The 24,942-nt window shown below is 37.7% G+C and overlaps 1 protein-coding gene and 1 pseudogene across 1 annotated transcript; one reads left to right on the top strand and one right to left on the bottom strand.

Annotated features, from left to right (window-relative positions):
- The first annotated feature begins 1,037 nt into the window (after window positions 1-1,037).
- On the top strand, window positions 1,038-9,367 carry LOC121324868 (annotated as a pseudogene).
- Window positions 9,368-15,863: 6,496 nt separating this feature from the next.
- On the bottom strand, window positions 15,864-21,991 carry LOC121324094 (ubiquitin-like domain-containing CTD phosphatase 1). Its single transcript, XM_041265557.1, has 11 exons — window positions 21,812-21,991; window positions 20,577-20,753; window positions 20,166-20,257; window positions 19,525-19,610; window positions 19,217-19,332; window positions 18,950-19,048; window positions 18,796-18,833; window positions 18,345-18,443; window positions 17,980-18,096; window positions 17,449-17,576; window positions 15,864-17,218 (listed from the first exon to the last, which is right to left on the bottom strand). Exons 2-11 carry the CDS (start codon window positions 20,728-20,730, stop codon window positions 17,191-17,193), a joined length of 957 nt encoding a protein of 318 aa, XP_041121491.1. The 5' UTR covers window positions 20,731-20,753; window positions 21,812-21,991; the 3' UTR covers window positions 15,864-17,190.
- Window positions 21,992-24,942: the final 2,951 nt, after the last annotated feature.

Below are 24,942 nucleotides of genomic sequence, written 5' to 3'. Positions count from 1 at the left end.
AACATATTATTTTGTAATATCAACACGGTGAGATTTACCAGCTTCTTGAAATCACTGTTGAAATCACTACTTGTAATCTAATGTTAACATAAGCTATATTAGTTTTGCTCTAAAACACAGCCAAGGGCTGCTTTTAAACTTTCATTCTTCATGCCCTCTGGTGGCAAACCCCAGCAGGAGTCACATATTGACAGCAATTCTGATGTTATATGATTGTCATTTTCTGTTGGGGAAATAGGAACTAGCAATAACTGCTTAATTAACTAAATTAGACATGATCCATGTGGCTTTAAGTGAATTTCACAACTATGTGTTGCTGCCATTCTTCTAAAATACAGTGCCATTTTAGTAGCCAGTAAAATGTATGTGTGAAACGCTGTAATTATGTAACGCAATCAGAATGAAAAGCAGTTGTGTCTGTTAAAAATGTTTACAGAAGCTTGTTTAATAATCAGTTATACCAGCTATCCCTATGTTTAAAGTTGTATCGTCACATATTTTGGTGCTGAAAAGGGCATTCTTATTAAAAGGATAATAGCTACCAGCACATCCTCTCTGTAATTCATTAGGCCTCTATTCCGTCTGTGCCATCTTGACTAACAATGAGAGCAGTGACATTAGAATAAACATTCTGTTATGTTTCAAAAGAGAGACACTCATTGGCTTAGAACCTGATTGACCGTGAGGTTTATTATAAATTATCGATGACCTCTAAAACAAGTTCCCAGAAGGGGTTATTCCTTAGTTTTAGTACATCCAGAACTACTCTGAATATATCTTTTCTGTAGTATCTGTTTAGGAAATATCATTTTAGAATTGAGTACAGGAGAAACTAAAGCCCTTCTTGCTAATGAATGAGATGGGGATCAGGTAACCACAGAATGAATATGTTACTGCTTCCCCACCCACAGCCTCAACTAATACAGCTAAACAAGACCTTAACATCAAATTTCTGCAGCTTTACTAGTAGTATTTGACATCACAGTGATCGGAGATATAGTAATGATTTACAATAATGCCTGCAAATATGACTTAAAATGGAGTTTGATAGCAGTAACATCTTAAATATCCACACAGTTTTTGATACAGCCACTTGTAGGCGCGATTCAGTGTGATTAAACAACAAGTCGCACACATTATGTCCTTAATTGCTTGTGCCTTTATAGAGCAAGCAGTCACGAACCTAGCCAGGGTTTACCTAGGGCTGTTCAGTAACATGTGTTCAATTAATTCACAATAAGGACAAAGGCAAGGCTATCAGATTCACTTGCTATTGTGAAGTGAATGAAAACATTACACTTCCAATGCACCAGTGCACCCATCCAGAAAACATGGACATTAACTCCTTAGACTTCCTTCACTTTAATCCCTTGACATAAAAATATAATATAGCTAACTGCTAAACAGCTGAGCAAATTGGATTAGTGTTAATATGTAAAGCATTGCATCAGTGATAGTTGTATCTTGCTTGGCGTGTGATATATAATCACTCCAGGGCTCTCTATTCTTGTGCCAGTTGCAATTTCTCTAGTTGCATATAGTAATTATTTATTTATCCACTAAGGGGTTAGATAACTTTATTCTTTTTACTGTGGCATACCATTAATGAATAATAAAACATATGGTGGATATGATAAAGTGTGCAAAAACAATAGCACTGTAAAACCATGACAAATTGATGGTATGGTATAGTTTTAATTAGAAATATATATATATATATATATATATATATATATATATATATATATATATATATATATATATATATATATATATATATATATATATATATATGTTTTATTCTCATTAGGACAACAGCCAGAACCTGTCCAGGTGGGTGTTCTCTCTCAACACGTCACAAGATAAAGGAAGGAGAAAAGAATTCCTCTGGGGTATTAAACATAGCAGCCTGACAGCCAGATATCTTAGAAAGCAAAAGCCCTACTGAAGGACTTGAGGGCTTTTGGATTCATCCGCTTCATGTCTGAGCATTCCTCTTGACTCAGCCCCAGTCAGTCACATGAGTGAGGATGGAGCCCTTCACCTACAGAAACACTGGAGTCTTCCTAGCCCTGGTCCTCTACCTCAGTGAGACATGCAGGGGCTGAAAAGCTCTTTCACAGCCGAGATCACTCAGACATCCAGGACCTGCCCTCAAGGCAAGCACAGCTTATTCAGACACCCGAGTCTGCGCAGGTAAGGCTTTGTCATTTCAATTTCATTCTGGAGCGTAAAGACAGCACCACTTTTTAAATGAATAAAAGTAAAGAACGCAGAATCCCATGCACTGCTAAATTTATTTTCACACTGCCTGATCTCTATTGCAGGATATTTTGCAAAGATTATACTGTTGTGTTATACCAGTGGTTCAGTAGTACTGAGTCTTGTTCATATACCACCAGCTGTAATTCTTAAACTGACTACATAATAGAGTAATGCAAACCTCTTTGTAAACCTTCGTGCCCTTATAAAGATAAACTCTTAGATCCAGTGAGGAACTATGAGAATAAAAGAGCCTTTACCTGTATAATTTCCAGGTCTTAAATCATCAAAAATTATAACTGCCTGTGAAACTGACAAATGTGGTGAAATACAGTATAACAAGATCATCTACAATAGCACAAAAACACAGCAGTGTACAATTAGTGCATTGTTATGAGATATCTAGCATGCTCGGCTTTTGTTACAAATTGGATATAATCTGCCATGTAATTTTCTAATAATTTGGCTTTTGTTTTTATAGGAATTCCTAACAAAATATGGTTATGTTGAACCTGTCGGTTGGGAGGATTTTGATTCTGAGAATGTCCCCGTGCCTATAGATGAGAATCAGGCCCCCAAAGAGCTGATTTCTGAGGGAAGACCACAATCTAGGTTCTGAGAAGATATAGAACAGAAACCAACCAAAAGCCCAGCCTACATTGAATCCCTGAAGAGCTTCCAGAAGGAAAACGGGATTCCGGTCACTGGCGTCCTGGACGAGCAAACCAAAGAAGCCATGAACCGACCCCGTTGTGGTGTCCCAGACCACAAAGCAAGCTCCAACGAAACAGCTTCAAATGAGACGTCCACCATCTCCCAGGCCAACTCGACCACGGAGCTCGCTTCCAATGAAACAGAGACAGCACCCATACGGGAGAAGAGGTTCCTGTCCCAGCTGGTGGAGCATGTCAGGAGGAAATGGGCGGATGTGTACACCTTGGCTGGAGATAGCGGAACCAAACAGGCTTTCAGCAAGTCCACGCTGAAGTGGCGCCTGATGGAGGAGGGCTATAGCATGCACCTGTCCATTGAACAGCAGAAGAGTGTGTTAAGGCTGGCTTTCCGCATTTCTGCAGTTTGTAGAGGATCTGACCTCTTCCTCTTCCGAGATCGACATCAAACTTGGCTTCGGCACAGGTGAGTAAAAGAATTAGCAAGCCCAATGACTGATGACCAATGACCAAGATGTTAGGAAAGGGACTGCTTTAATCTCTTGACATTTTCTGCATGCCGTAGAACATTGGTCGGTCTGAACTTTGGTGGTAGCATATTCTAGATGTCCCTATCATTCACATAAACTTGAATATAATAAAATTATCTTGGGGGACCAAAATTAGCCACCCACAAACCACAGCACCTAAAAAGAGGTATGCCTTTGAGATGAAAATTACATATTAGTATAGTGTATCTTAGGCATGTGGTTTAACATCAACCACTGAGAAATATTACAGAGGAATCAGATTATTTCCATTAACAGAATTAAAAAATGATTTAAAAATGACAAATTATTACATGTATTACAAACTGCATCAATAGACAAAAGATTCACATATCCAGTTGGTAGTATTACTGCGTGTACCTGCTACGCACACATGCACACACGCGCACGCGCGCACACGCGCACACGCACACGCGCACACACGCACACGCGCGCACACACGCACACACAAGCACACGCGCACACGCACACACACAAACTATTTTATGCATAGCTAATTGAGCAAGGTGTCCTAACAGAGGAAATCATTTGGTAACAGATTTCAGTGTAATTGCTATAACATGTTGTCTCCGCTGATCCAAGGAAAACAAAGCAGCTGTTACAACTAAACAAGAGAACAGATTTTGTTAGAGATAAATCATATGCAACACACAACAGTGCCAACCAGCCTCAGGTTACCAATGCCCAGGAGTACAAACAGAGAAACCTGTATGACGCGAGATTCATAGTTGACCTTGTTTCAGTGACATGGAAAGTCCTGTCTTGCCACATTGGCTGGGAAGGCGGTGTAGCACTTACACAGCTAACTTTTTCCCTGATTTCTAAAACAGAACTGAAATTAGAGCTGAGTTCCTAATTATAATTTACAGAACTGTTAAACTTTTGGATAAAAATTAATTTTCCAAACACTTAAGGTGCTGTTATATAAAGACCTAGTGAAAAACCTAAATTTTGAGGGAGAATACATTTTTATAGATAAAACCATGTTATTTGCGCTTAGCACAAAATAACTTGTGTTATACCACATAACTGATGCGAGTCATAGCAAAAATATAACATTTCTTATGCACATCATAGCAAAAAATGATATTATGCTTGTTGTGGCTCCTTAGCTGGATCTAATTTCACTGTATTTCAGTTTAAGAAGAACTGTAGATGCTTTTTTTAAAAAAAAAAAAAAAAAAAATGACAATACTCATTAGCATTCACTCTGGTGAAAATGCCAACTTGTAAAAAAAAAAAACCTCGATATTATCAGTTGGCATGTCCTCTCTCTCTCTCTCTCTCTCTCTCTCTCTCTCTCTCTCTCTCTCTCTCTCTCTCTCTCTCTCTCTCTCTCTCTCTCTCTCTCTCTCTCTCTCTCTCTCTCCTCTCCTTTGGTCTCCACCCTGGGTGCTGAAGGTAAAGAGCTAGTTCTCACCTGCTGAATAAAAGCATGGGAATGCGACTGCACTGCAAATCACAACTTACTTGGTAATTAGCCAGTTAGGAAAAAGATTGACTGAGCAGCTGTGCACAGAGAGAGGTTAAAATGATATTGAGAGATGGATAGAGGGTCAGATAGTCGATGTGCTTTCTGCAAATGCCTGGATTTGCCTGGAGGAAAAAAAAAATTGCATTGGTGATCACAGTTTATGTTTAAAGAGCCAGCATTACAAAGGTTTTCCCTTATCAGGTCATGCAGAATACATTGAAACACTGGCATGGAGGTCAACAGGGCCCCTGAAAACATATCTGAGGAATCCAGTATTGTCCCTCTAGCAGACATTCACTTTGATGACGACGAACATTTTGTCGGAACAAACAGTGACCAGGGAATCAGTCTGCTAAAGGTAATTCACTTGATAATAACATAAGGTAATTCACTTGATAAGAACAGAAAAAAAGGTCAATGACTCCGACAAGCCTTGCACTTTAGGTCAGTTTCTTGATTTTCATTTCCCTATTTTACTATCCATTTAAGTCATTTCTTTAAAGAAAACCCCCTTTTTTTTAAAGCCCATTAATCTTTGCAATCTTTGCTTTATCACATTTTTGTACAGTAATGAGAATGTTTTTTGTTTTTTTTACAAATTGGGCTACGCTTCAAAATACTGGTACTTTACCCTACTTTAGCTTCCACTTGTGTTGGCTTGTTTAGCACATGTACTTACTAGAAAATGATATGCTTGGTTAGATCTCCTCATTAAACATGTTATTGTATACAGTTCATCCTCTCAGTAACAGAACGGTGTGCTAAATGCATATAGTAAAGGGTAACTATGTGAATGACCCTGTATTATTGAAGTGTATCCACAAATTGTGATAGGTACACTATATGTGAAATACCAGATCCTTATTATGAACTGGAACTGTACACAGCAGTTTTGAGAACAGGAAACATCCATTTAGGCAGCATGCCAGTTTGCTCTTTTGCAGTGACACAAACTTGTCCCCTCCCTGTCAGGTGGCCGTCCATGAAATCGGACACGCTCTGGGGTTGCCACACAAGTACCGCACTGGATCGGTAATGCAGCCTAATTATATTCCACAAGACAATAACGTGGAAATAAACTGGCTAGACAGAAAGGAGATGCAGGCCCTGTATGGTAAGTTCTCCTGTAGAAATGTATGTAAAAGAGGCGGGTGTGCCACTAAACTACAACAAACATCTTTCCACAGTGGCAGATACTAGTTCTTGATTGGAGTTTTTTAACATTGTTTATCATGCTTAATATATATATATATATATATATATATATATATATATATATATATATATATATATATATATATATATATATATATACTGTCCCCAACCTCCCCAAGAATCAAAGAATCCATTTCTGACGTCATAATGAAAATATTTGACTCATATTAAATGCCCCCCACCTTGTCTCAAACTCTCTTAGGGACACAAAGAATACTCTTTATTATAATGACATCTTTCTGAAAGAAAAAAAGAACAAAGACTTTATTTTCACTGTTCTCTCTTATTTCTTGAGAATGGCGGGGGGTTTCTCTTTTTTCAGACACATGTGATACACAGTCATTCTCACCCATACGAAAACATTATAGAGTTGATTAATAGGTTCTATTGATAACACGTTACAACAGACAACTGGTGTCATCCTTAGCTGAAAAACACTGAACTAAAAAAAAACCCACCTCATCAGCAACCATTTGTTTCATGTCAGCTTGGAAAAGAACATCCATAATCCTATCATGTGATTCAGATTCACATAAATTAAGTAAAAAATATCTTTCATACATTTTAGCAATGATGGGTGCACTGTTGGATTGTGTAGCGTACAATACTATGCACAGTCAGCCATCATTTATGTTGGTGATTAAATGTACATGACAAAATTACATAAAAAGAAACACACTCAGCTAAAAAAAGGGTTCGTAGTATATATAAATTACTAAACTGAATATATTCTCCAGGTATTTGCCAAGGTCCCTTTAACACAGTCTTCGACTGGATTCGAAGAGCTAAGAGTGTGACTGGAGATTGGATCTACCGGTTCAACACCTACTTCTTCAGGTCCAGCTGGTACTGGATGTATGAAAACAAAAGTAACAGGACACGCTATGGAGACCCATTCCCTGTCAACATTGGCTGGAGGGGTATCCCCAGCTCCAACATTGATGCCTTTATTCATATCTGGACCTGGAACATAAATGCCCAGTACCCCCCCCACCCCCACCCCCCCCCCCACCCCCCCCCCCCCCCCCCCCCCCCCACCCCCCCCCCCCCCCCCCCCCCCCCCCCCCCCCCCCCCCCCCCCCCCCCCCCCCCACCCCCCCCCCCCCCCCCCCCCACCCCCCCCCCCCCCCCCGCCCCCCCCCCCCCCGCCCCCCCCACCCCCCCCCCCCCCCCCCCCCCCCCCCCCCCCCCCCCCCCCCCCCCCACCCCCCCCCCCCCCCCCCCCCCCCCCCCCCCCCCCCCCCCCCCCCCCCCCCCCCCCCCCCCCCCCCCCCCCCCCCCCCCCCCCCCCCCCCCCCCCCCCCCCCCCCCCCCCCCCCACCCCCCCCCCCCCACCACCCACCCCCCCCCCCCCCACCCCCCCACCCCCCCCCCCCCCCCCACCCCCCCCCCCCCCCCCCCCCCCCCCCCCCCCCCCCCCCCCCCCCCCCCCCACCCCCCCCCCCCCCCCCCCCCCCCCCCCCCCCCCCCCCCCCCCCCCCCCCCCCCCCCCCACCCCCCCCCCCCCCCCCCCGCCCCCCCCCCCCCCCCCCCACCCCCCCCCCCCCCCCCCCCCCCCCCCCCCCCCCCCCCCCCCCCACCCCCCCCCCCCCCCAACCCCCCCCCCCCCCCCCCCCCACCCCCCCCCCCCCCCCCCCCCCACCCCCCCCCCCCCCCCCCCCCCCCCCCCCCCCCCCCCCCCCCCCCCCCCCCACCCCCCCCCCCCCCCCCCCCCCCCCCCCCCCCCCCCCCCCCCACCCCCCCCCCCCCCCCCAACCCCACCCTTTTTCAAAGGTACATCCACATAACAAAACTGAAGCTACATTCTAAGATGAGCTAAAGTCATCATTAAGTATTAAGCTACACTATATAAATGCTTCACCATATTGATTGTTTATTGCATTAAAGGCATTTTAAACCCAAAGGAATGGAAACGTATGAAGGGACTGTGGCAATGAATGTGTTGCTGCTTTGGTGTCCTGCAGGTACACAGTATTGGCGCTATGACCCTGACAACGACATGATCTTCACTGAAGATCCTGAAGGAGTCAGATATCCCAAGTTGATTTCTGAGAGATTCCCAGGAGCTCCTAGCCCAATAGACACTGCATTCTTTGATCAAAGGGATCGCAACATCTACTTCTTCAGGGGATCCCAAGTAAGTAGGATCTACTTTATTTATCTAGGCAATTAATGTTTGTGCTGATGGATAGGTCTGGATTGGCAGGGATAGCTTTCCCACATTGCCCCACAAACATGCCTCAAACCTGGAGTGACCTGCTCAGGGGCAGAGAGAGCAGTTCAGGCTCCATGCTCATCCCTTCTCTTTTTGAGACTGGCAGTGTCAGTTAGGACAAATCACATGGTGGAGTGTGGTGCGGACTATCATCAACCTTATCATAAACCCATATAGCAGAGCAATGCAAAATGGTTCCCATTTGGAGAAACTTTGACGGTTCAATATATAGTGCAGTTACCAAAGTCGGCCACCGTGTGGTGCTAAGAATCCCATCAGAATAAAAAGGAAAACTGTAGTAATACCTGAAAGCAGAAGTGACTTCAGCCACAGTTATTTTCTACCTTGCCTTCACTGTTTTCACCTCAGTTTGAGTCACTTCTTGTCAACGGTTTGTGACCTCATCCCAATCACTGAGACCCCTAAAGTCTGGTAACAGTTTTAAGAAACAAATTGAATAAAAATAAGATTTAATAGCCTTAAACCTCACATTATCACAGAATAGGGTGAAATCGTGCTGTGTTCTTACCATGCAATAACTTCATAAGAGGCTTATATTTCTATAAGCATTTTTATAAGTATTGTATAGTGACATAAGGCTATTGATACACTGGCTTCAGTTCCTTCAAGACTATCACTAAATGATCCAGCTTTTGTCTCCTCTCCTGTTAAGGTGACAGCGTTCAGTGTTGACCTGAAACAGAAGCTCAGTGGATACCCAAAGCAGATCGTTGATGTGTTCCCTGCTACGACTCCTGGAGATCATCCAATTGGGAATATAGACTCTGTCTATTACCCTTACACAACCAGTTCCATCTATTTTATCCAGGGCACGCTGTACTGGAAGGTAGTAACTGACAACGATAGGATACGCAATCCCTCCTTTCCCTTCAACGAACTTCTCCAACAAAACAAAGTCTCAAACAGCTGGTTTGACATTTGCAACGTGCATAATTCAGTCCTATTAATGGGTAGCAAGTAAAAGGACTGAGCACTTAATATAACTTTGTTTTTATGCATATAGAATGTCAATATGTTGATTTTTTTTAAATATATCTATTCTATTCTATATCCAGTCTATTACAATTAGATTCACATTACTGTGGTAATTTATCCTACTTCTGTATAGAATCTATTAGGGAGCCATTACAATACTTCTATAGCCTACATTAACTGTATTGTTGTGGCAGTGCCAGTACTGGACAGTACAAGCAGTAATACATTGTCTTGCCTGTCTCTCTTATGTCAAGCTGATGGCAGTGAATATGTTTCACAGGATAAAGTCAATGATCATGTTGATGTGGGTTAAGAAAACTTACTTTCGTTGAAATGTAACTGAGTTTGCAGTCAAGTGGAAAATAATTTTGACCCAGCAGACAAACTATATGGGATCCACCACAAAATGAACAAAACCTAATACTACAGTGCTTGAGTCATACCACTTTTAGTTATGCATTTCTAATCTGGTACCTTTTTTAGATGAAGTCATCCTTTATGATAAGAAAAAAAAAGCACTAATGAAATAATCTACTATAGGACACTGAAAAGATTGTTAAACTGGTCAATAAAAGTGTTGACTAACTATAGAGCACAGTTTTACACAGAGTAGCAGAGTAGCAACTTGAAAAATGAGCAAGCCTTAAATAGGCATGTGTGTTAAAACGTTACTGTTTAGAAAATTTTGATAGCAAAATCTGTAACAGGAATGAGCAGCTGTGGTCCTGGATTGACATTCCATTGCTGGTTTAATGCAAATAATTCATCATCTTTAACACCTAGGCTGGGTTTAAATTGCTTCAGTATAATATTTAAGGTCATGGTTGTAAGAATTGAACAAAAATATTATGCAAAAGATTATAAACACATTGTATTATTTTTATATACGATGCACTGTAGTGTTTATTTTGATAACCTTTGTGTATCTGAAAAATATTGTCAAACAATATCAATAATTGCTCAGATGTGTTTAAAATCTGCTGGATAAGTTATATTTTTAAACATTTGCTTTTGCAATGCACCCCTGGTATAAAGAAGGACTTTAAGCTTTAGCCAAGTAGTAGTAATAGAGAGAGTGTCAATGGGTCTGCAGTCTGTAAAGCTGTTTATAGTATCAAGGTATTTATTTTTATTGTTAATGTATTTATGTATTGTATAGTTCCATTAATAGTCCTTTATATGTGTAAAACAGTTTTGGGATGTTTCATAGGTTTTGTTACATTTGTATGGTATTGGTTTTAAATAAATGTTGGCAAAAAGCACTGTGCCATATTCGGTATGACAAGATCGCAGAAGTCCAGGATAAAAAATAAAATACTTTCTATCACATTATTATTGTGATTATTATTATGATGATGATATTATTCCTATAAAAATGCCAACTTGGAATTTCTTTTTTAGTATTTGTAACAGGGAGAAATAACATTCTGTGATATAAGAAACATGCACGTTCTCATTTTATTGCCCATTGGAGTTGATACTGTAGCTATATAGAAATTGTGACTCCTAACTTGATGCTCATGCTGAGGACATATTGACAAAGATGTCATTTATCAATTTGACAGGTGCCAGTTTAAATACAACGTTGCTTGTGTTGTTGTGCTGGTAATGCTTCAAACTGTGTGCAAAGCCACCTTTATTATATTATGCATCTGAGGTTAAATGAAGGGTTAGCTTTTGCAATCAATAGTACTGAAAGTTAGCTGCCAGTTATTGCGAATTACTGTTGCGTGCACACATTAATTGCAATATTGATACTGTAGCTAAATAAATTATACATGTGTTTAGAAGTCACTTCAGCTAACTGCAATAATGCAATTATTTGCTTACTACTAATTGTATCCACTTATCAGCTGATCCTCAATATAAGTGCTCTTTAATATGTAGAATTTGTTTGTTGCATATATTTTAACTTTGTTATATCATTTATTTTAAAGGCTGTATATAAACATGTATAATTACCTTCATATCTGAATGCTTTTTACATGTGTCGTGTTTATTTGGGCTAGTTATAGTTTGACAATTGAACCCTTCAGCGAAAGTATAATTTTTGGAGTTTGACACTGTGACTGTAATATAACAAAACAGGTTTTCGTGACTTCAATTGAACGATATTTTATGGGTGCCACCGTGCTTGCAAAACTTTGATAACTAAAGATGACAAGGACTTACAACAAGAGCTTCAGTTGTAACTTACATGTGTCTTGGAATTGTATTCTCTGTGTGTAAAAGAGTCTTTCAGACAGAGGGTAACATTTTTAAATTGTTGGTTCAGGTGCCTAATTTTGCTCTACAGTATATATATATATATATATATATATATATATATATATATATATATACTATATATATATATAACTACACCACACATTAACGCATATATATAAACCATGGTAGTATCATGGTAAAAAACCATAGCAAAGTGCAGTAATCCATAGTAAAAGGACAATGAAAGCATGGCAAGAACATTGTAAATAAAAAAAATAAAAAATACCATGATAAAGTGTTTTTAACACATAAGTAAAAATGGTAAAAGCACAGCAAACTGAAGAAATACCTTGGTTATCTGTAGAAGTTTTAACTCCCTTTTCTCTGTCTACCTTCTCTGTAATCCATATCAAAATATAACTCTTTTTTTATTATAAATATATTTATTTTATAAATACTTTATCATTCTATAATAATGAAAATGATACATTTTAAATTAGTACAGTACACGTATATGTTAAAAAGTTGTGTAAAGTTATCATGTTGTAGTTTCAGCAAAAATAAAGTAAATGTATTTCATCTTTGCAATGTTGATCCTTGAGAGCACCATTGTAACACTGTACATTTTTTTTGAGCCATATATTTGAAATGTTCAAGTGTAAGACCAGACATGTGGGTAAGCCTATAGGTCCACACAGAGCAAGGTGACTCTATGCACCCTCTAGACATGTAAGGCCAGTTTGAATATAAACTGGTCAAGATTGGAACCCTCCAAAGATATTAAGGCAAGCAACTTTTTTAGCATTGTGCCACTGACCCTCTTGTGGTAAACTACAGTATTGATTATGTGTTTTGTATCAATAATTGCAGGCATTGTTGTTCATGAATAGCTGTTTACTTTATAAATAATTACAGATGGCACACTATGGATTCTTTTCTAATCGTTTAGTTTCTACAAATATGGACTGAAAGTTGAACAGACATGATGGATCATCTAGGTAAAATATAGCTTGCAGTAAAAAATGCTAATACAGGCTACTTTTTGACAGAGCGCAGTTAATTAACGAAAGATGACGTTTCAAAAGATGTTATTTCCCCAGGCACAAGATCATGTCATTCATTCAGTTATCCCCTGTGGTGTATACACACTGCCTAAAAAATAGAGTTCCCACAAAACAAAAGTTGCATATTATATACAAAATATAATTAAATTATATTGGATGCTTTAATTATAAAGCCTTAATTATACAGTAATTAGTATTTGACCCCAATTGACTGAGGTACAGGTGTCGTCCTAATAATGTATACAGTAGTCTGATAGCAGGATAAATTGTCCAAAAGCCAGGCAAAACGAAAATGAAGTCTGCAAATAAAATGGGTTTTAAAGCATTGTTTACATTACCCCTATAAGAAAGGTCATTTCAACTGTGCACTGGAGGAAAAGCTCAGATTCAGTATCTACTCATTCCATTGGCTCACAGATTATGGAACAGCTTGTTGCATTTAGAATCCTGGTGAGTTTTCTGAATCTTGGCTGGGCACAGCCTGTCTCCCCTGAAACACCCTCTGTCAAATTTGTCTTAACAGTTGTCCTGAATGGAGAGCTGTTTTATAGACGTACTTGACATGGCTTGTTAATTTTGTTCAAATAGTCATAGTTGCCTACTAAAGTGAAGCTTTGTAGTATATCTGCCTGCATTTTTAAACCCTCCAAAACTACCTAGTATATCAATCTGAATCTATATGATGTTAAATGACTTAGTCTTAGTACAAAACTCAGTCAGCTTTTAATTTATTTACATAGATGAATCTTTATGGGTAACATTTAAGTTGAAGCATTTATATAAAAAAAAAAAAAAAAGATGTTTATGAACAAGAGAAATCAGTTTATTACAACGCAGTGTAAAATGAGTGTAAAAAAAACCCAGTCTCAGAAAACAGGCCAAATGGGGGAATATTTTTTATAAACTACCCCTTGTCTTTTGAAAAGTCAACTTCCAGTGACAACATCCCCCCTTGCTTGTATTTCCTTTATCTTTAATGGCTTTGGCAATTTGTCAGTTTGCCTGGGGAACTCAGTATGCTAACGATTGTGTTAATCCTCAGGGGTCGGTTTTTCTAAATTTTTTAAATTAAAAGCACATTATTGCAACTCTTGAGCATTGTTCAAGATCGAAGAGGAGAGATTTCCTTCACAATTTCAAAAAGCCCTCTTATCTGTGAAGGAGATGGAAGAATCTATGCTGTATAAACAGATGTCTGCGCTCAATAGCTTCGATGGCAGCAGTACTTCAGATTCTATATTACATGGGTAACCTTACCTTTGTAAATCAATGGCAACATATGTCTCCTCTGTCAAAACAACATACCTTACTCTGGTTCTAACAATAACTCCCCTTGTGTGATTAATAGCATCACTGTAAGGACTTTTGTAGTCAATTTCGCCGCTAGCCATCATTTAGACATGGTGCACATTACCCCAGTGTCACTTTACCTGCCAAAGTAAATACATGTGGGATACAAACACAATAGCTATGGTTTAATTGACAACCATTAGACTACAACAATGAAGTAATGTGGGAGTGTCTGGCTTTACCAAATGTTATCACATACAACTTAGTTTTTTAAAGATTTTTTAAAGATTTCTACAGTAATACAAGTAAGGTGGTCAGTGAAAAGTGCACTTATGAAAATTGAGTTAGAAAACAGCAAACTCCAGTGTAGTCAAATAAAGCTATTCAACACCTTTATCCACAAAATATGGTTTTATGTTGGAAAAATGCAAGATCTATAGAAAACTAAATGACCAGTATCTTTTTAAAGCTTGTCAATCACTTATGGTTGCAATACCAGTATGATTTACATAGCTCTTAGCAAAATGCTGACTCACAGCATATATATATATATATATATATATATATATATATATATATATATATATATATATATATATATATATATATATATATATATATAAAATGCAGTGCAGAATATTTTCAAGCAGCAACATGTTTGCTGTTAAAAATCTATATGGTGGGCTGATAGATAAGATGATGCACAAAACAAACTTCTGGATGCCTGAGCATCAATGTACAGCTGTTTTCAAAATGCTCTTGGGCATTTAAGGTGCCTCAAAAGAGTAAAAGACTAATAACAGAATAGCAAAACTATTTAAAATAATGTCAACATATCAAATCAGTCTACAGTTTGAAATGAAGAGCTGCAAATTTAGAAAATGATGTATTTTTTTCACTATATCAGTCATTAGCAATCATGAACTACTACAGAGAACTAATAAAGGTAGCCTTAACTGCCAGGTACAATAAAATTGTACTGATGCGTTTATTTTATTTTTTTTAAATCTACTTTTGTTAAAAACATCTCTGCTTTCATACTATTTCTTGGTTGCGAGAGAGCTGAACCTCACAATTGTGAGCGTTGTTATTCAATAATGCAACACAAGACATTTTACTTAAAAAGGCTCATTTATTATTTACACCAACCATCTGTTCCCTTTAGGAATCTGAACACATCAGACAGCAGATAACGCAAAACAACACAGAGACACGCCTGGGCAATAATCAGTCACAGTGCGCTGCAAATGAACAATTCTTCATATAAGCATATGGCATATCCAAGATTAGCAACTCTTGGAAATCTTTCATGTTAGACATATGCTAAACACTAACACACACACACACACACACATATATATACATATCAACAAAAACCTACAGCATGAAAGATATGTTTAAAGGGAAACTGCAGCTTTGGTGACATTAAAAACAAACAAGCAAAACACCTTAGTCCAATTACAATGTTTTTTTTTGTCTACTGTTCTAAGATGTTTCGTTAAAGGATATTTAGATATTGTGATTGAATGTTTAACATTACAGATGAAGGATGCTCATGTAAATCACTTAATTACACCAAAAGAACATACAGTACAGTTCAGCATCCCAGCTAACAGGATTAGCCAAATACCGGACATTTATACCAGACATATGGAGCCATATACATAATGCACAAGCAGGCCAGTAGATGCATATGCACAGCTAAGGTCAAACGCTTTGCATCACCCTATAGAAATGTATCTAATTAAACCTGCTGAACAATGTTACGTTAACATATTGAATCACATACCACATTGTAGTTTTCCATATACTGGCAAAAATATAAAAACGTGACATTTCAAAATCCGATATGAAATACTGTACTACTATTATGGCTTCCGGTACTTTTGCTATATCATTTTGTAGTCTCTTTGATTACATAATGTTAAATAAAACACCTAAATTATGTTCACATATATCTCTCCTAGGGTGATGCAAAACTTTTGGCCATAACTGCTTTATCAACAGCCCGTGTGTCTTTCCAGCCTAGGTAGGATGTGTTTGGGCAGGTTACAGTACTGACAGAAATTATCTTGAGTGGAGAGTCAATGATCCATCATGAGGTGTGGTATCAAGGTATATACTGAGGTGAGGAGATGGGGGCAGTAAATACAGACAGGATGCTGGATACCGGAGCCTCTTTCTAAGGCAAAAACCCAGACATCCCTAGGTTCCAGGGGTTCTTTTGCAAATATGTTTTAATAATTTAATTCTTGACCACAAATCTGCTGGAATCCACTGTGTGGTCTTACAAAAATAGACAAAATACTATTATTTTAATAAACTCAAACTTGGCTACAAAAAACAAAAAAACATAAAAAGGGCTTTTTGTAAACCAATAACAAATGAAATCTGAACGAGACACAAACAATCTCCCATCTTTAAATTACACAACCCTGATCCGCCATCTTACTGATTCAAAAAAGTGTATTTTAACAGAACTCCATATTCTAAACTCAGTCAGGATTACCAACCCTTTACAGCTTATTGTTTCAACTCTTTACGGATAAATATCTACCCAAAGTACGAGTAAAATTGGCTATCAATTCTGATGGCCTTACTGGGTGAATTCCACTTGCAAAATGATAACAGTATAACAACAATAACAATTGGTTTAAAAAAAAAAAAAAAAGTCAAAATGTACCAACAATAGGAAGTGTTTACCTTTGAAAAAAAGGTACTGGCAATTCAAACTGTATCATCAACTGGCAACAATTACTAGTAGAAAATTTCTGCAGACTTGTCAGGGTAACACATTTTTTGATTACCAATAAAGCCATTGAGATAAATTTCTATTTAAAGTCTGTATAATTGACAACTTTATACCATATTACTGTATTTTAAGTACTCCAGCACATGTGTGTGTGTGTCTCTGGCTGGGGGGATTTCCTTTGGGCACATAATGATGTCTTTACACTGGTAACAATATCAATGTATTGGGATGTAAATATATTTGGTTACCTGTAACTCAAATATACAGGCAAGTTTGTGTGACATTGCTGATATTGTCCAGAGTAATGAAAAACATATAGGCAGAAAATCCTTCAGGATCTGTGTCTGTGATAAAACATGTGTTCCTGCTTGTATTCGTGTACAGCAGAAGAGAATGCAGGGAATCCCTGGGCATTCTTTTTCTGGGCATTTTTTTCAGTGTCCAGCACTACTCCCTGTAAGTAATGGTCCACAAAAGGGTCATCTCTGATAAGTTCTATTGGCTTTGCTTCTTTGAAAGATACCTGTGAATGAAATCAATAATAACTCAGTCCAAGTGATATTGAAATCTATCTTACAGTTAAAACGATCCTGCCATCACTAGGTCAGTTATGTTGCAAACTCTGACCATGTGTTTTTGGTGTAAAAACATTTGAATTGCTGGCACTGACTAACCCTTGCAATGCAGTTCTATCACAAGAGAAAATCTTTAGTTAGATAGACTAGTGTTACAATAGATGGAATGCCTCCTCACCTCTCCCAGTGCTTGTGGTTGAGCTCTGAGAAGTCCTCAAGCTTTGCAATTTCTTTGAGATACTGGGATAGCTTGAGAAGCTCCTTGTCTTTTTCACGGTTTAAATGTGCTTTCATAAAGGGTTTAATCTAGAAGGGAAAAAGAACACACTTGAAATCTGAGCGCGGATTACTTTTACTGCAATTAAAAATGAGAAATTGGCCTTTTTAAATAATGGTCATATATTTTGTTGCACGTTAAATAAAACTGCAGTTCCCCTAATGTCCAACTCTACAAAAATAAATGACAGAAAACGAATTAGTTTTTAGTTGCATACTTATTAAATATACGGAAGGAACAGAATTGAATACATTTTTAATCAAATTAAATGTCAGCTTCAGAGCAAAACAGACTGATAGTTACGAAACAGAGAACATAAAAAGCACTCAAACACTCCCTTACTTTCTAGTTCATGACTTCTTAGAAAAGAAAGATATACCGATATAAAAAGGGTAATACACATGGAGTTGGTTTGACTGCTAGAGCTCTTACCTTTAGTCCATTCTGTGGATTCATCAGAAAGTTCCTTCCAATATCATCAAACATGATAGTATTTTTCTTGTTATAGAACTCTGCATACTTGCCCCATATTACACCCAGAGGCTTAACCTAAAGAATAATGCAACACTGAGCAATCTTTTCACCTACTTATTTTACAGCAATTGGTAGTGTATAATTGGCAGCAATTTAAAAGTAGTGAAAATGTTGTGAAATGTCAGGAGATATTTCAAACAATACAGTAAATTGTAATGTATTGCTAGGTGTGGACAAACTCGCTGTATAGAGATTGGGTTACCTGATGGAAATGTGACGGCAATAGCTTGCGTTTTAAACAGTGTCCTGTAAATGGTACTCACCTCCACCACACCTCTTTTAGGGGTATGCACAGTGATCATAGCAGCACTGTCTAGCATGAAGGTTATCTTGTAGTTTGGGTTGTTTGTCACTCCCAGCTCCTGAAAGACAATACACAGATTTTAGAATATGTATATTTAAACTGATCTCAATATACTGCTGCCAAAACAACTGAGACAGGCACAGCATGCCATCTACTGCATGCACACAACACAGCAAATGTGTTTTTGCAATAAATAAACCAAGCACTATTTTGTATGACATGGAAATACGATATCATTAAAAGAAAGATTGAAATGTTGGCAAGTTAGATAACAACTCTAAAAACTAGTTTTTTTTTTTATATATATATTAAAGCCTTCTAGAGTGTGGGTCTTTTTTATGTGGGTATTAACAAAAAACTCAAAGGTTCTCATTCAATTAGATAATTAAATCCAATGACTGAAAACTTACTTTCATTTTAGCCTCAATCCACTTCATGCTGGTAGCAGCTATAAAATGAAACAATAAACATCAGGTCACATTACTTTATTAACCTGTATAGGGTACGGTAGAACATTTAAGGAGTGTTTTTTTTTTTTTTTTTTTTTTTTTTAAACTGACTTACACCAGATAACAATATCATAGTCTTCATACGCGGACGTGAGAAACTCTTGAAGATACGGTCTCATTAACTCTAACCCAGTCTCCGCACAAGATTTGTGGTCTGGAAAAAATGAGGAGAAAGAAACTCTTCAAAAGTAATTTCTTGAAGTAGTCTGCAAACTGCATTGTGTAACATGTGAGCAATAGACTACTTAATTTAATATGTTCCATTTAAATGGCAAGTTTACACTAAGTGTAAATACAGATGTGCATGACTAAGAATACTTACCAAACAGGGTGTAGTCCACATCTAATACAAGCAGGTTTTTGCCCTCTCGAGGTGGGTTTAAAACCTCCACCTTATATTCTTTAACTCTGCGGGCTATTTTTGCCAGGTTTTCTTCTCTAAAAAGCAAAAATGAAGTCAGCAAGAATTTGTAAAGAACAACAAAGGGGTATCATTTGTGGATATATTTTGTTAATAGCATGACTAAGAAAATAAACACCCTACATTACTGAACCTGTGTTTGTAGAAAGTCATTTTCCAGTCCACTGGAAAAAAAAAAAAATCAGACATGGTGCTAATTTCAAACAAACCTGTTTTCTACTTCTATAACTTCCTCTTCTATATCAAAATCATTGACGACATCTTCGTTTTCAGGTGGAGGAGCCAGAACATCTTCCTTAAGGATTACAAAAAAAAAAAAAAAAAAAAAAAAGAGGCAAATCCTGAAATAAGTGTTTTAATGCAAGAAGTAGTTTTAAAGCAGACTCAACAGCATGCATATGCAGAACTTGTGTTTTTAAGGGACTCTTGGATAAAACCCACCATGTTTCAGCCTTTTCTCTCACAATGAATGATAACAAAAAAGCAGCTTCATCCCCAAGGTCCTGAACAATCTGCAGCTCACAGCAGACAGTGGCCGCAAAGCAGCCTTTGGTCTTTCTGTTATACACCTTACAAACTTTGTTTAGCCAGTTGCTAACAACCAAACTATTCACACATATGAAACCTGTTTTTACTGTTGGATGTTATTGTTTCAGATTGCATTCAGCTATGCAACTTGGTTGCTAACATGCTATTTACAAAACAACAATGACTTATTTTGTACTTTCAAATCATACAAGTGCCAGGCCTGAAATACAGAATACATGCATACCTGAGATCTAGCCTAGACACCACATTAACAAATGCCAGCGTCATTTAAAATCTTGAATAAAAGTTTGCAAACAATTACCAAGCTCTCCTCTCTGCTACCCATCATCATGATCTTTGTATTTGGTTTCAACTTAAGTGTGCCCAGTTTAAGATCATCTTCTGCAGGTTTACCTGAAACAGCAGAAATATTCAACACAGGCAAGCACACTTTACTATTATTATTACTGCATCAGTATTTTACATGTATGTCGTGCCTATGTTCATGTCTAAGAGGCAGCTACTGTAAAAATGTGCACACATAGCCTAGGGATACAAAATAATCATTAACATAGGATGCAGCAATATGGATTGAAATAGATTTTCACAGAATACAGCCATCAATTATCTTTTAGTAGTAATGCCAGTAAATAAACAGATATGTTTTCATACCTATCTGCTAGTACCTATATTAGTCAGCACCTTGAAAGCAGTTTAATTATATGCTTCTTACCTTTGACTTTAAGCCCCAGTAATTTTTGTCTGACAGGAAGAACTCCTGTTAGGGTTTTTATAGACTGCTTAAGGTCCAGCACTGTGTCTTCATCTGACAGTGTAGTTATCGAGTACTCTTGTCCGCCCCATTTTATTATCACAGATACAGACATCCTCTTGATAGAATATGTTAGGTCTGGTAAAAGAAATAAAACAAAAACGGAGACATTTTTAAACCTGACAATAAATTATTAAAAATGTGTGTGTGTGTGTGTGTGTATATATATATATATATATATATATATCTGTATGTGTGTGTGTGTGTGTGTGTTGCATTTCCTTAGTATAGTATGTACATTTCGGTATCTTTAGTCCTCTTTTGTTGAAAAAATTACAAATGTCTAAATGTGTAAATGTTTATGTTATTTTTTACATTTCTTGTTTATGTTTTTTTATACGTTTTTGTTTTTTGTTAGTTAGTTATTAAGGCAGTTTAAAATGTGTTCCTGCAACATGTTATTTTCAAAACCTGTAACCCTGTCTGCAGTAGCCTACGCCACGATGCAATAAAACATAGTCTGTTACGCAAATATCTATTATTAAAATGCATATAATGCACATTTTTTTCATACTGTTTAAATTCAAAAACCTTGACATGGGCAGTCTGGTGTGTTAATACAGCGGGCGTTTTAAACAATAGAAGCCACACCGCAACCCTCTCAATAATCAATGGAAACCACCCCTTAAACTCTGCGTGTGACTGCGTTTAAATAAAAGCACGTTATCAAGTGGCGATATTATTTTTTGATCGACATGTGGCACGCAACATAACGATATACATTAGCATCAAGTTATATATATATATATATATATAATATATATATATATATATATATATACACACACACACACACACACACACACACACACACACACACACACACACGCACACACACACATACATACATACATACATAGTAGAGAGAACTGTTTTTCTACGTGTTTACCTTCAGGTAAACCGGTACCCGAAAAGCTTTCCCTAAAATACACAATTATAAAACGTGCTGCAATGGACATTCATTTTTATTTCTTATTTGGGCAGCATCAGCCCACACCTAAGTATTAAACAAATGATGAACAAATGTAAATAAACAAAATCTGTGTGATTTTAGCTGACTGAGCAGCAACGTACTACCATTGCTAGACAGGGCCCCTATTTAATAAAATACGATTCAAACAGTTGTTTATGCATACCTATCGATTGCAACGCCAGCGAATTTCACCCAGGCCCTCCCGGGTGTATAGTGCACCGTGTTGGTAATTTAACTTCTAATTAGTGAATTATTTCAGCATAAAGACACTTGGTGCTAATTACTCAGCAGTTTATTCCTGTCTTCCAGTGATGCTCTCCTGTGTTACCAAGCGCCCTTAGGTTTCAACTTCCTGTGATTGCACTGACACTGCTGGCCACCCGAGGGAGCTGTCTCCTCCCATAGAATCTACAGTTGACACACAGCATGGCGCTCCAATTACAATCTTGTAATTTTGCTGTAATCATTATTAGCCATGCTGTAAATTTCAAATAAGATATATTACAGATATCATTTGAAAATATATGTGATATAACCTAGACATTATTTGTTTTTCATTACACTAAACTAAACTCTGTCATCAAAGGTTCTTTATAAAATCAATAACAGGGCTATCAATACTTAACCTTGACAAGACATTTGTTTTTTCAGCTCTCCAGACCTTTCATTTAGTCAGAATTAAAAAAGGATGTAATCTTACTCTCAATGAGTGGCACTTCAAAGAGATGCATAGCAAATAACAGTGTGTCAGAAAAATGAGCACACCAGACTTTGAAAGAGAGGAAGTTTGTGACACAAAGCTGCTGCTTTTCTTTGGATGAATTGGGTGCTGGTCCACTCCTTAGTCAAGGTGATTAATGTCACGGAGGCCCACAAGCCAAGAAAGTGAAAACACAATGTTCTTTTATTGATGCAGATGTCAAGGCTACAGTATATACAGTGCTCCTTACAAACACCTCGTATGAAATGAAAATTCAGAAACAAAAAAGCTATTCTGTCTTTATGATGATTCACCCAGTATGCTGAATTTGCTGAATTTATCCTGAAATTTTGTGAATAAAAAAAAAAAAAACTATATTAATGCATTTTAATTCCAGGCTATAAGGCAACAGAAGGTGAACATTTTGAAAGGGGGTGTAAACTTTCTATAGGCACTCATATATAAGTTTAAGGGTAGACCTTTTTTCTGACTTAGCTCTGGAGTGAATAGGCAGTATAGAAAGTACGCTGATGATGTCATGGCCATGTTCAGGTGTAGTCTAGTCAGGTTTAGCATGAAAAAAGTAATGACAGTATTCAAATCAGGGATTCCACCCTTAATTTAATTGTCTTTTTTTTCACTGAAAGGTGCACTTGAATAAGGTCAATGGAAAAAAAAATTCAAAAAATAAAACCATATATATATATATATATATATATATATATATATATATATATATATATATACCTAGACTGTGACCTTTCGTTACGAAAGAGCTACTGCTATACGACTACTTAGTGCTATGCTGATGAATAAACTGAGGTGTGGTTGTCCTGTACATATGCCTGAATGTCAATGAAATGTAGAAGAGGATTTCTAAACCACAGGGGAATCAGGCAGACTCCTGCAAGCATTATTCCATTTGCAGCAATTCTGCAGCAAGAATATTAAAAAGCGAGTGTAGCAGCGGACAGCCTCTTCTTGCCTGGCTCTGCACCACAGTTGTTCCAGAGTAGAACATTAAAACACCCAGCCACTCTGCACAGGCCCTAGTGTGTGCAAGTACATCTTTTTATAGCAGTATCCATCCTCTCTTCATTTTTAAACACCCTGCTATAAAGACTCATGTTACATAAAGTAATCACAATTAAATGGTGCATTTATCATTTAATTAAAATGCTAATTTCCCCTAGATAGCAAAAACTAGGCTTGTGAATTAGAAATACCATTGAAAAACAAAATGCATGTCACCATCTGTCCATGTTTGCCTGCTGAATTTCTACCAAAATGGTCCTGTTGGCAGTGTTAAAACCAGCCACACCTCTGTGCTTGAGGTAACTGAAACTGGGCAAAAAACGTTTATGTCAAGAGGTTTATAAAATGACTTTTTTGTTAATATTTAAGTGCACTTTGACACAGGTCTGAAATTTTACAATTATCTTAATCAATGTTTTCCACTGGCTGCACCAAGAGGCAGAGAGGTTTGTGCAATAAACATGTCAATCTGGGACAGATTAAAAAAGAATGCTAAAGACTATCAGCAAGGTCAATTTTTTTATTTTTTTGCAAGGAGCCTGGCTCCAGTAAAGCCCACATACTGCCCAGCAAGTAAACTGGGGGTTGTGTTTTGGCATCTCTGGGCTGCCTAAGGTAAGCAATAGAAACTCTTCTTTGTTTTACAATGAAAAATGTATTTAATGAAGATGTCTTTAAAACAGCATGCTGATGATAGACCAGAAATGCCTGGGACTAGTATCACAAAACAGTTCTAGGTAAACAGTCAGCTAAATTCAATTCACTTCCATTAAAAAAAAGTATAATTTGATCATATAGAATTACGGAGTGGATTTCTACTAAACTTTATTGTTCTATCTTAAAATATTGTTTTTTGAATCAGGTAAAAATAAGGTAAAAACAAGAAAGCTGGCTAGCTAGCAGCCTGCTATGTGCTAGCAGTGTGAAACCGTACCCTGGTATATAAAGCAGGAACTAAAATTACAATTAGCTGAAAAAGTACCTCTATACTGATCGAGTTTACAGTTCTTTATTTGTAATCCAATAACATTTTTAAAGAAAACAATTTTAATATAATATATATTATATATATCTTATATATATAATATATATATATATATATATATATATATATATAATATATATATATACCCCTGTCACAGGGATGGACCTAGTAACGTGTGGAGTAAAAGTCAGGAAAAACGTAGGAACTCTGAAATATCCGGCGATAAGTAAGGATATCCACGTTCATCTTCTGCAAACTAAAATCCTAACACGTCAATCAGGAAATACTCTGTCAGAAAGTTGCATGTTAACATAATTAAATTCCTGGGCATTAGCACAATACAGCACAACATTATAACAGACATGTATAATTCTGTTCATTTAGTTTGGAGTGCGGAGTGGACCAAAAGAACAGACACGGTAAAGCTGCCGCATTAAAAAGTGTCGTGGAAATCAAATTATTTTCTACAAGATTCCAAATAAACCTATTTACAACAGACGTCACCTGGCCATTATAATTCACTGCAAAATGGAAGTGACTGTGAGGCACTAACTTCAAAGGAAACTAAACAATA

This window comes from Polyodon spathula, chromosome 12 (genome assembly GCF_017654505.1).
Source record: "Polyodon spathula isolate WHYD16114869_AA chromosome 12, ASM1765450v1, whole genome shotgun sequence".
NCBI classification, from domain to species: domain Eukaryota; kingdom Metazoa; phylum Chordata; class Actinopteri; order Acipenseriformes; family Polyodontidae; genus Polyodon; species Polyodon spathula.
This window is presented reverse-complemented; position numbering and strand designations above follow the sequence as displayed.